Source organism: Anas acuta, chromosome 2, assembly GCF_963932015.1.
Source record: "Anas acuta chromosome 2, bAnaAcu1.1, whole genome shotgun sequence".
NCBI lineage: Eukaryota > Metazoa > Chordata > Aves > Anseriformes > Anatidae > Anas > Anas acuta.
Genome location: NC_088980.1, coordinates 70997004 through 71010037, shown reverse-complemented (window position 1 = coordinate 71010037; position 13034 = coordinate 70997004). Strand labels below are relative to the sequence as shown.

At 34.4% G+C, this 13034-nt stretch overlaps 1 protein-coding gene across 1 annotated transcript in view; it reads left to right on the top strand.

Annotated features, from left to right (window-relative positions):
- MARCHF11 (membrane associated ring-CH-type finger 11) overlaps positions 1-12480 on the top strand; it is a 28711-nt gene extending 16231 nt beyond the window's left edge. Inside the window, exons 3-4 of the mRNA XM_068670831.1 lie at positions 5542-5734; positions 11934-12480. Coding sequence (XP_068526932.1) covers positions 5542-5734; positions 11934-12256 — 516 coding nt within the window. The 3' untranslated portion in view covers positions 12257-12480. The remainder of the gene's footprint in view (positions 1-5541; positions 5735-11933) is intronic.
- Positions 12481-13034: the final 554 nt, after the last annotated feature.

Sequence of the window (13034 nt, the reverse complement as noted above, 5' to 3'; positions counted from 1 at the left end):
ATTTAAAGAAAGTGTATGTGGCCTATTGCTTATGATGACATGCTTGAAAAACTGAGCACTAACTGAGTCACAAATTTAAAAAGTGGTAAAGGCATACATTTGTAAAAGATAGTGCTACCCCTAAGAAACATGGGATAATCCTTATCTGTCTTCATAGGATCACAGAATAGTTTGGGTTGGAAGGATCCTTAAAGATTATGATGTTCCAACTCCCCTGCCATGAGCATCAACACCTTCCACAAGATCAGGTTGCTCAAGGCCCCATTCAGCCTGGCCTTGAACACTTCCAGGGGTGTCTTATGTCTCATCATCTGCTGCTGGTCTTCCTGAGTTGGTACTACAAAATCAGTAGGAGAGCTAATCTCTGTCATCTAATGTGGGGAGTGATAAACAATTTTCATATGTTCTTTATTAAAGATGTAAGAAAACCTGTAGTTTCACTGCAGACATTTTTCCTATAAAGTATTCTAAGTGTAATTTCATTCTTAATCAATGCTTTTAAGATCACATTGCTGCCACGTTTTATAATAACAAGGCATCATTAAAAAAGATGTTAATATGATTTATCACAAAGATGACAAATCTTTGAATATTATATCCTTCTTTATGTTAGTAAGGAGCATATATAACATGTATATGCAAGAAGCATATATGCATATGATGCATATAACTGTATTAATTTCATTTTTTAATAATTACCCTTTCAAAGCAGTATGTTTCTTTCAACTTCTGGAAGTCTCTACCTAAAAAATAAGAAATTATGCTGTAATTCTCCTTGACAGAGCACACACACAGAAGAAAAGGGGAAAAAAGGTTTAGGGGGTCAGAAACAAAACTGTGGGGTGCCATTAGTGTATCAGACTTCTGAATGACTCATGAAAGGAAGAGCAATGGTAAATAAAAGATTAAAAGTCAAACATAATAAAGTGTCAGTAAAAGTGAAAGTGTAGGAAGTTCTAAAGGGACAAAAATACAACGTTGTATTAAAATCAGAAGCATGACTTCTATTTTGTTTATGAAAGCACCATCTTCAAGGAATGTTTTTTTACTGTATATTAAGGTAAAAAAAAAAAAAGTGTTCTTTTAATGGGCAAGAGGAATGGCATGGTACATTGTAGCATTACAGATGTGGTGGGAAGAAGCATGAAATGGGATCCTATTTCACAGAAATTTAAAGGATTTTATGAGTCTGTCTTTGAAAAAATATTATTGTAGTTGTTCAGATACAAATATTTAAAGTTTTATTTTATTTGTTATTTTTAAGCAAAAATCTTATCACCATATTTACTGCACTTTATAGAAGCCAACACTAAAAGGTTGTATAGATCTTTTTTGGTTGGGTCAAACTTAGATGAAAGAACTCTTACTGATTACAGAATGTATAGTCAGCAAATGACAAAAATGAATTAGGAAGTCATAATTCATAATCTTGAGCAATTAAGAGTTATAAGGCAAGTTATATAAAGAAAATGAGAAATACTTTTATGGAAATAATGGATTTAAATTATGGCATGCTACTAATGACACAATTATTCAATTTGAAATATTAAATAATTCAGACTGTTAAATTCTAAATGCAGTTTCTCAACATTAACTATCACTGATTTATTTTTACTACATTACTTTTGTGACCTCTTTATTGAAAGCAGTAATTTTAACACTAAAAGGTGACATGATTATAACAACATATAGTAGGGCATGCAGTAAGGTGAATGTTTGTAAGAAATCAAATAAAGCTTAAATGGCTTTTGGTACTATAAACAGAATCCTACTCTTAGAAAAGGTCTTCTGTTCTTCAGTGTTTGTCAAAGTGTATATTCACACGTATTAGCTAAACTTTGCATGAGAATTCAGACAGTAGAAAGCATTTTAATCACAACTGCTGTTCTTCAATAATCTTGTCATGAAATGCAATGCCACCAAACAATACAGTCCCATGTAATTCCTCTCATTGCCTGATGGCTAATATTGTCTATGTCTACTTAAAGACCTAAGTCTTTTGTACTTATTTACATATGAATGGCCTTGTAACTATAGAATACCTTCTTCACTACGTGAAAGATACGTCTGCCTCAGTCCCATCTGCTTGCTCGTTATAATTCATACCCAACTCAGGAAAAGTTAAGGCATAAAATAAAAGGCAAAAAATAAAGGCATATATTTCCCAAGAGATGGCCTCAGAATAAGTTTCTGAACCAAAATTATTTAGTTAGCCATTAGGAACATGCACAGTTTTGCCACTTTCTCTAAGAAGGGACATAAACACTAACCAAGGTCCCCAACTTGGTCGCATGTTAGAACTTAACATCAATCCATATCACTGTTACGGTGTTGGATTCTTATGGCAGGCTGCTTAGCTCTAGGAGACAAGTTACTAGTTTTGTATAAAACTCTCTGGACTTCTTGAATACCTTGTATTTTACACAATCCTTCTTCTCCTTTTACTGTGGAATCTCACAAATTAGTTGAATTTACAGATTATACTAATAAGAACAATAGGAACATAACTTTTATGAAATATATAATTTTATAAAGTATACCTTATATACTTTATTTATAGTTTTATAAGGTAACTGCTGACCTTCATATTGAGAAAGGTGGGGGAGTATAGTTTCTTTTGTACAGAAAAAAGGCAGCAGATACCGCAAAGGACAAAGTGGCTGAGTAATAGAAGAAAACATCCAAGTCCTTTTAGAGGTTCTTGTTTTTTTTTTTTTTTTTTTTTTTTTTTAATGTTCTTTGATTTTTAAAGGCAAAGTAGTTAGGAACTACAATCTCTGGAAGGTTTGTGCATTTTCTCAGTAACGGGTGGCTCACCTTCCTGGTTGGTAGCATGCTAATATGCTGAATCTTTGAAGTTACTGAATTTATAGAGGTTGAGGGATTCAGTTACTTGGATTCTTTACAGACAATTCATCTGATCAGGAGAATAGCAAAATAACTAGAATACATAACTGAGAACATGCTGGGGTCATATCTATGTCTCTTAGGACTTTTCAAGGTCAAGATTTTCTATAAAGAAAAAGTTTGGGAAAATCAACAGATGCCCTACTGAGATCCTTTTGAGAACTTTTCATGAAAAAAAAAAAAAAAAAGTGGTAGGAGTGGTTGATTCTGGTTGGAAAGGGGTGACAGGAATAGAAATTGCATGCCAGACAATACCAGAATAAAGAGTGGGCTTTATATCTAGACTGCACTCTATGTTACTCATCCTGAATGTCTGGACGACTTTTCCTTCTGTTCAGTGCTGTCTTTGAAAAATAATGATGAGTAACCTAAGAAAAAAAAATACAAAATTCAAAATAAGCTGAAATGAAGTGAGCTCAGGAAATTGCACTGTCAAAGATCTGCTATTATTTTAGTGATAGAACTTATTTTTTTTCAGTTTATTGTCAGCTTCTCCCATGAGTTTGACAGTTTAACATTTTGCATAACAGTTAATGCATAAAACTAAATTTTACTTCATGGAAATATACTTTGATTTCAGGCATTCTGAGCAAATATATTACGGGTTTGTCTCAAACTAATAATGAAAGAAGATAGAAAGAGATTCATAACCGAATTCATAACCAATGGCATTTTTGACAGTTTTTTGCCAGGTTATACTATGTGGCTTTAGCTGAGAAATGAAAAATAATTTTATTGAACATACAGGGGTATGAGAGCTATGAGAGCTCTATGAATTTCAGTCCTGGCATTTAAGTCCCATATACAAGTAATATTTGAGTCATGAGAAGCTCACTCCATTTTGTCATGCATCAGTTGTAATCGACCTTCCTTGACCTTATTTAAAAAAAAAAAAATTCTAACAATGGAAACGAGTATCCGTAGTTTCTCTGCTATAAAAAATATGTTATTGAATATGAATAGTCCCATTTCAACCTTTAAGTTTAATAAAACAGCTAGTATGTGTTTAATAAGTTAATTATAAATTGATAGTATTTCAAGATACATACTTCACAGATTGTTGTATGGCTATCTTTTTGTACTGTTATATTCAGAAGCCTGCCAGAAGAGAAGGTAAGCAGGACCAGATGTGCAAATTAGGCAAGAGCTAAAAAAGTTGATGAGAAAAGCTGAAAGAAATGAAAGGGCAGAGGTACACATCGCTCACCAGGCTCTTCATACTGGTACTTGATGGGAGAAAGAGAGCTTAAGTGGTGGGTCAGACTGGGTATAAGAAAAAAGTTTTTTGACCTAAGGACTGTCAAGAAGTGGACCAAATTGCTCAGAGAAATTCAGCTGTCTCCATACTTGGAGATTTTGAAGCCCTGAGCAGCCTGGGCTGATCTCATCACTGACTGTGTGTTAGGCAGCAAGATGAACTAGCGACCTCTCACAGCCCATTGCAACTTGAATTATTCTAGCATCTTATGATCATACACTACTACTGTACTACTACTACATACACTACATACACAACTGCTGGTTAAAAAGAAAGGTTTTATAAAGTAGCAAAGAAAGGAAAAATCATTACTAGATGGGAAAAGAAGTAATAAGTTCAGTGGCTTCTTCTTCACCTGTTCCCTATTGCAACCCTTGAAGTGGGCGGATTAATTGTGAAGTGTTCAAAATTAGGAACAAAAAATATGTCAATCTAAAAATCCTGCCCTCTAGCTCTGGAATAGTTGATGGGTATACAGTGTGGAGTCTACCGAATTAATTCGGACAAGGAATAGGCCAAGAAAGACCATATACATTAAGGGCAAACTAAAATGCTTTTTTTGTTATGCTGTATTTTGCTCTAGTGATTCTTTATTTTAACAAAATTTTATTTCTGTTCTTATCTTGACAGAATTCAGTAAGCGTACTCTTTATATTTAAATCTTTTCACATCATAAATCCGAGTCATCTCACACACAGAGGATACAACCTTCCCAGGAAAGACAGGCATAATTAAGGTGCACTGAAAAGAAATGTGCACACTACCTATATTCAGGGCTCTTCCTCAAACTTCGGGTTGCCTACAGACTAGGCTGGGGGTGTCTCTTTGGGTTTTTGCTGAGAACACCAGCTCCCCTGGCATGCCTGGAAATAGCCAGGAGCTTCTTTGATGAGTGGCAGGAAAGTGGAAAATGGCTTTTGACTTTGAGGGGAGTGGGATGGGAAGGAAAGGTGCCACTTTCAACTTGTTAACATAAAACCAGCTTAAGGTTGTCTTCCCAACATTGTTTTTATTCTGTCCATTAGCTTAGAAATATGAAAGACTGATTTCAATTTCTAGGAGTATTTTTTTTTTTGTTTTGTTTATGTGTTCAAAACAAAAATAAAACTAATAACTGTTCTGAAGTTCACAACTAGATGGTGATGTTAGTGATGCTGGAGGGGATGGGGAAGCAACTATTAGTTTTACCTTAACTAAAAGTAAAATAGGTAGAACAAATATATAAAATGTCAGTGTCAAGAATATTAGTAAAAATCTATGAAGATATGTATAAATTTAAAAATCGCTTCTGATTTCAGGAAAAAAAAAAGTGGCATTGAATGTACAATCAGATAATAATAACATTTTTATCTTATACAACTTTGTTTCTCTTTTAGTGGCAAAGCATTACTATAACACTGGTTGAGAAAGTGCAGATGGTTGCTGTAATCCTAGGATCTCTGTTCTTAGTAGCAAGTGTGACTTGGCTTCTATGGTCAGCCTTCAGCCCCTATGCAGTATGGCAAAGAAAGGACATCCTTTTTCAAATCTGCTATGGAATGTATGGTTTTATGGATCTAGTATGCATAGGTAAGCTCAAAAACTTTAAACAGCACAGACTGTGGTTTAAGACTGTGGCTATCTATTTTTCTAATTGGTCACTCTAATTGATCACTCCAGTTCTTTGCAGATTTATTCTCAGTTGGTGCCTTCGGCAAATATTGCTTTTTAAAGTGTTACAAATACTGCAAAGAGAAAAGAACCAAACACACTTTACTCTCAGATTGATCAAAGCATCTTAATGATGAGAACAGCATCAGGTTCAACTACTTGAAAATACAGACAGCTAGCAAAGTTCAGAAAGATAAACAGGTGAAAATAACAATGACATTATTAAGAGAATTAGTAAAATTATGTGCTATCAAGTCTTCTACTGATGCAACTTTGTATTAGATTGTACCACCATGAAGGACCAGAAAAGCCCCTGAGGATGTCATCAAATTGTGTGTCCAGGATTAATTTGTATGGATTTACATACGTTGCTGTGCTAGTAATAGAAGAATGGAGAAGACAGGCTTGAGTTCTTTGTACATCATAAATACAGTTATGAAACACATGATACTACTGACTATAACTTACTACACTATTAAAAAGTCTCACATCATTTAGCTTTAGCTAAAATGTTAGAAAGGAAAATACGATTTATTGCAAAGTATTTTGACCAGTTTTGAATTTTCTGATAATATACTGAGCCAGAAATGTTTAAATAGGAATCTTTTTAGTATTTTGTAAAACAACTTTGAACTGATTGGTGTAATAGCTACAATTAATTGCAGAGAGAGTTTAGTAACTTGGAGTAAAAACTAAATCACATTCTTAGAATTGCAGTTCCAAGAAAATGCAGAAGTAAAATGCTATATGATGCTAGCTTTTAGCTTTCTGAACGATAAAGGTTGATGTTATCTGATCTCTTATATGGGAATAATGAAGGAGAGGGCTGAATTCAACTCAATAAGGTGTGAAGAGACAGGGTGATTCCTAAAATCAAGACTTTTGCTCCAACCATAAAGCCATATCATCTTTTATTGACACCATCTCATTACTGTAAGAATATTTATTTATATTTTGGCTGGATCACCATTTCTATTTGTTTTGTAATTTTTCTGAGAAGCCCACTCCAGAATATTTTCTGACACAGACTTTCTTCTGTGAACCCAGATCTTCTCAGACAGAGAAAAAAAGATAAAGTTGGTCTGGACAGGTGCTCAACTTTTAACTGAAACAAACAAACTAAACTCAGTTACAGGTCCTCCTGCTATGTGCTGATTCTTGAATACTGTTTTTTTTTTCCTGCTGAGCACTTAATTTCCGAGTTTTTTGTCTTTGTTAAAAGAAAACAAAACTCCAAGTGTAGAGAAAATGTGCTTCAGGTATTCTAAGCTTTTCATTTATATGGAATTCTGTTTTTTTCACATAGATTCCAATTTTCAAAATCTGCTTTGGTATGCATCAGCCAATTGGAGTAACCAGTTATTTTAAATGATTTCATGTCTTTCTGTTTCTTTGGTTATTAAAACACTTGAATCAAATCATTCTAAAAGTCACTGAGTACTGAATTTATCTACAGAAGTCAACTATAGTTAGATGTGCCTTCAGTAGATTGCTACATGAGCTAGGTGGCTGCCCTTTAAGTCAGTCAGGCTCCTGACACCTCTGGCCAGGAAGCTGAGCTAGCATGTACCTCAGAGAGCTGCAGAGCATCTAGCTAATGGGCACCATGCAGGAACAAAGGATGCATAGCTGGCTTCATCCACCAGATAAACTGACCAGCCTGTGAGGACCTAAATGCATCTTTTACAGTCCTATCATAAAGAAATACATGCAAACTTTTACATCACTTCCACTGAAACTGACTATAAGTAAACATATTTGAACACTGGTTTTGTAATTATGAAGTTCAGTGCTGATATGACTTAACAACTAACTATATATCTGGAAATTCAGAAAGCGGCTGTTTGGTAATTGTAAAATTCTGATAATACAGATTCATTCAGCCTACTCAATCTTCTTATAATTTAAAGTAATCTGCATTCTGCAGGCTTGTAAAACCAAGAATTCTTGTAACTTTTGAAAATATTTATTAACATATTCAATTTTATCTTTTTGTTTCATCAATAAATGAAGGATCTTAGATGGATAGTTTTAATTTAAAATCTTTGAATAAAGTTCTCTAATAGATAAATGTAATTATTATTCATGAATTATGTAAAAACACAATAATATAAATTATGCTAATGACTTCCAAAAGGCTTTTACTATTGCACAATGCTTATGGCCAGACAAAGTTCTTACTCAGTATGTCCTCTGATCTCATGTGTATTTAGTCATCAATGACATTCTCTCAGTCCAAGCTTAGTCTTACAAAGGATCTGCAAGGAGTGGATATCTATACTCCCACTAGAGTCTGTTTATTTCATTCAAAATCTGTGCATATATATGGATTTGCCTGTGCAGCACCCATTCCAAGACAAGTAAATGAGTGGTACAACCAAGATTTAGTCCAGCTGCCTTCAGCTGCATCTCCTTATAGCTTTGCATTAACAATATGAAAATTTTTGGTCATTTTCAAAATGTAAATAGCTCTATTTTTTGCTATTATTTAGCTCTATATTTTGTTGTGATCATTTTAAAAGCAGTTTGCCCAAAGGTAATGACATATTCACAACCCTTTACACATTCAACTTTTTTTCTTACCTATTTTATTTTTCTCTGGCTCCCACCTATTCTTTTCCTCTCAACCTTTTTTAGCCTTGACATTTTAATTATCTTTATGTTTTTCTCAGCCTTACAACCCTTTTCAGCCTTAAATCCTATTTCAGCATCCTCTTCTTCTCAAAATCCAACTTTATCAGCCCCATACACTTTTTTGACTTTCGCTTCTCAGAATCTACCTTTTTCTCATCCTCCCACCCTATTTCTCCCACTGTTTTTCTCCTTCCACACTGCTTCAGTCTCCACTTTTTCTCACACTACGACTTTTTACCTCCCAGCATTTTATGGCTTCCAGTTATGCTCCTTTCAAGCCCTTTTTCAAGCCTCTTTGTCCCTGACTGCCCCAAATACTTCGCAACATTTGTGTAACTAACTCACTTAGTTGTAAAAAATGTATAGGCAGAAGTTCTTGCAGGTTTTTAACTTTAACGTTTTAACCAATTTATTGCCTTTTTTTTCCCAGTGGTTGAAGCTATTTCTAAAGTGTCTTTTATTTCCCAGTAAAAGTGTTTTTTATGCTTCTGGGAGTACCATTCCTAAATGACTATAAGAGAAACTAGCGTGACAAATAAAACAGCATAAGAAGCTAATGCCACACCTGAAAAAAGATGTGCCCTTCTTGTACAGACATTCAGTATGAAAAAGCTCAAGTGTTTTTGTGACTTGGGATATGAAACCCTATGGACAGAGCAACAGAAAGAATTTCATAGTACTTTGCAATAAAAGAACAAAAAATGATGTCCCCATAATCCTGTTGTCTGGCTCCCATCACAATTGCTATATTTTAGAAATAAATTGCGTAGGTAAAGCCTTCTTAGAGCCTTAGCACATTTTGCCAGGTCCTTCGTCCCACAGACTCGGTCCCTTGTAGATGTTACATGGACAGAACATCAGAGCAGCTAACAGCACTGAATTCTAATACTTCCTCTTCGGAACGTATAGGTCAAACAAGGTATTCTGCTGATCTGTAATTTTTTCCTCTAGGACTGTACAAATACATCCTCTGTGCTATTGAAACCATGGTATTTGGAACAAGTTAGTATAATTCAAGGATGTATCTTTTTTTTCTCTTCTACCCCGTTCATTGTTGTGGAACTCTTAAAAAGATTCTTTGCCAGTATCTTACACCTCCACTTTAGTGACTAACTGCATATATTCTGAGCATCAGAACTTCTCTGTAACTGGAAAATCACGTCCAGCATTTAAACCTTACCCAGATTTCCTCTTGTTTATGCTCTCAGAATTTTTAGTGCACAGTGGGTTTTTTTTTTTTTTTTTTTTTTTTTTTTCCCCTGAAAGTATCTTACAAAAGAGACAAACAAGTCCTGGCATTCTTTTGCCTCTTCTACATGGGGCTCTTTGAATATGTAGTTTTATCAGATAGGAAAGTAAGTTTTTGAAGAGACAAGTTATGAAAGCGTTTTTTTTTCCACCTTCAGCATTGCCAAATCTGACAGCTTTGTTTCAATCCTTGCAATATTTGCTTCTTTATTCCTTAGCTCTTTTAGAGCATATGTGAACAACAGCTTCCATTTTAAAGACAATTTCTCTTCTTTACCATTGTTGAGAAAAATCTGAAAATATAATTTCAGTAATTACATTGTTTGGGTTCCAGGGCAGAGTAGGCAGGTATCAGAAATCTTTAGATTGGGGTAAATAGGTTCTCTCAATTTTGCTTCATCACAATCTTGAGGAAGATTGGACTGAAAAAATAGTATGATCTAAGGACAGGTAGGGGGAAGGTACAGTTATGCTCTTGTTCCACAGGAAATCCACAAGAAAAAAAAAATAAACAAACAAACAAACATACAAACAAACAAAAAAAAACACAGAAAAAGAAAAAAAAAAAAAAGAATCTTTGTCACAGCAATAAAACCATGGCTTATTTGGTTTGCAGATTTTGTATGTGATCAAAGGTCATTTAGCCTGTATCAGATACTTCAATGAATTCTAGGCAACTTGAAAGGCTTGGAGGACTACTACATCTGAAATCACATCCTTCTGCATCTTTGTGTTTATCCATCTTTCAATGTAATGCTCTTTAAAAATGTATTAGGCTAGGCAGTGCAAATCATTGCACTTGAATCTGCAGTTTGCCCTTCATATACATTTTATTAGCACCCTTTCTGCTTGTGTCATCTTTCTTTGAATGGCTCTTTTCGTGTATCAGTTAGCCCCACTGAGAGACTCATGCTTAAATCACGATTTGGTTGTGTAGGAACAGGTAATATACAATCTCTTGTGATAAAGAACTGTAGCCTGTGACACCACAGTTGATAATAAAGATTTTGTAACATATAGAAAAATTTTAGGCAGCAAACACTCTGGACAATTAATTTATAAATATGTTTGGGTAGGCAGACTGCTCTCCTCTCAAAGCAGAGAGTCAGAGTGAGCATATGACATTACTCAGAACCATACATGTTGCCAGGCCTGCTGAGAAACAGAGGAAAAAAACAATAAGGCTGAAGCTCCATAAATTTCCTGAGTAAATCCATATTTAAATCACTTATGCACAAAAAATGTGCATATAAATACAAAAAAAAAAAGCAAATATGCATACTTATGAAAAAATTAAGAATTTCATTTATGTAAGCAAATTGCTTGCATGCTTACAGTACGTATTAGCTACATGGAAGCTCAGAAGCAGATCAGTCTACTTATGACTACAGATAAATTATATTTACCCTGAAAGGACCATCTAAAAGAATTCCTGGATCTCAACAAAAAAGGGTGATTCTTGATTTTTGTCTACTAAATTTTGAAGCAAAAGAATGCCCATCATCCTTGCCATGCTCATCATTCTTAATCATAACATGTAATTTCTTCTTGCTCTACCGAAGCAAGAAAGTCATTACTCTTGCAGCTGTTCAAGGTTGTTGTAATTCTTCCATGTTCCCAAACTGAAATAAGACTGTGAAAACAGTTACATTTTTTGTAATGAATTCTAAAAACCACTGTTGAACAAATGTAAGACTATTACAGAAGGTCTGACTTAAAGATCTACTTAAACGAGTAAAAACATCAATAAATAGGACTTACTGTGAACAAGGATAACACCAGTATAAAGAATCAATTTACAAATCTGCTGGTCGGGTTGATTTATATTGGTTTACTTAAATCTAGATACATTTTTCAGTTCGGCATGCTCAGATAATTCCAGTATTGGTCATGTTGAGCTTCCATTCAAAATAATTTTATTTCCTAATTATAATGACTAGGAAGTTTGTGTAAATTTTGGATTTTGGTTAAGTATATAATGGAAGGGTTTAAAATCGCTATAAATATCCAAGGACACTAAATACATGCATGCTCCCTTCCCTAATCTTAAACACATGGATATTATATTGCATATGTATAATTTATTTGAATTATCAGAGTTACAAGCAATTTAATGGATTCTGGCAGTTGCCAGATTTGTTACAACATGGTATTATGAAGTTACAGCTTTATTTGGTCTTGAAATGATATTCAGTGACATTTTGTAAGAACTAATGCTTTCTTTTCTTAATTTCAGGACTTATTGTACATGAAGGTGCATCTGTTTATCGAGTGTTTAAGCGCTGGAGGGCTGTGAATCTACACTGGGATGTGTTAAATTATGATAAAGCTACAGATATAGAAGAGAGCAATCGAGGAGAATCCTCAGCAGGAAGGACATTGTGGTTACCACTGACTGCATTTAGAAACAGAAATTTAGTTCACCCAACACAGCTAACCTCACCAAGATTTCAGTGTGGCTACGTATTGTTACATCTATTCAACCGCATGAGGCCTCAGGAAGATTCATCAGAGGATAATGGCTCTGGGGAAGTAGTGATGAGAGTGACCTCAGTGTAATGATTACACTCACTGTGCTGCACAGATAAGGATAATGTGCCCTGATGTTACAGGGCTTTGGAATGTAGCTACAATGAATGGAGAAACCATTAACACTTGAAAAAAATACACATTTTTTTAAAAAATTAATGCTTTTTATATGATCAGCTAAATCACAAATACATTTTTTCTGAAAAAAAAAAAAAAACCAAAAAAAAACCAACAACAACAAAAAAAAAAAACAATCAACAAACCCTCTTGCTTTTTATATAGTCTGGTTTATTAAAGCTTTTGTCAATTTGTTACCTGAGGTGTATATGATATAGTTTAGCTCTTAGGTCTTTGAATGCTGAAGAAAGTCATTTTTAAGTAATATATATATATTTAAATGTATTTTCTTAAATTCTGGCTTTAACCCACTATTGTTATTTTTCCCACTTTCATGAGGATTAAACTGGAAAACCTTTCAAAAAGAAAAAAAAACGTTGACAGAAGTCAAGCATGCTTTTTTTTCTAATGTCTTTATTTTGTTTCAGTTCAGGTTGATGAAAGTAAGTAAGGGATGTATTGTCCCATGCTGTTAAGTGGGAAGACAAGCAGGTGTTCTAAAAATGTTAGGGAAGATGCATACTCTTCTTTTAGCTCTCCCATGGGGATATTGATATCAGACATGAGTGTGACACAGACAGGGGAAGAGTCTTACATTTCCTCTCAAGACTCCAAGATCTGCAGACTGCTGTAGCTGTGCCTGTGCACAGACATAACACTGTCTTCCAAGCAGCAGTGCTGCATTCAGCAG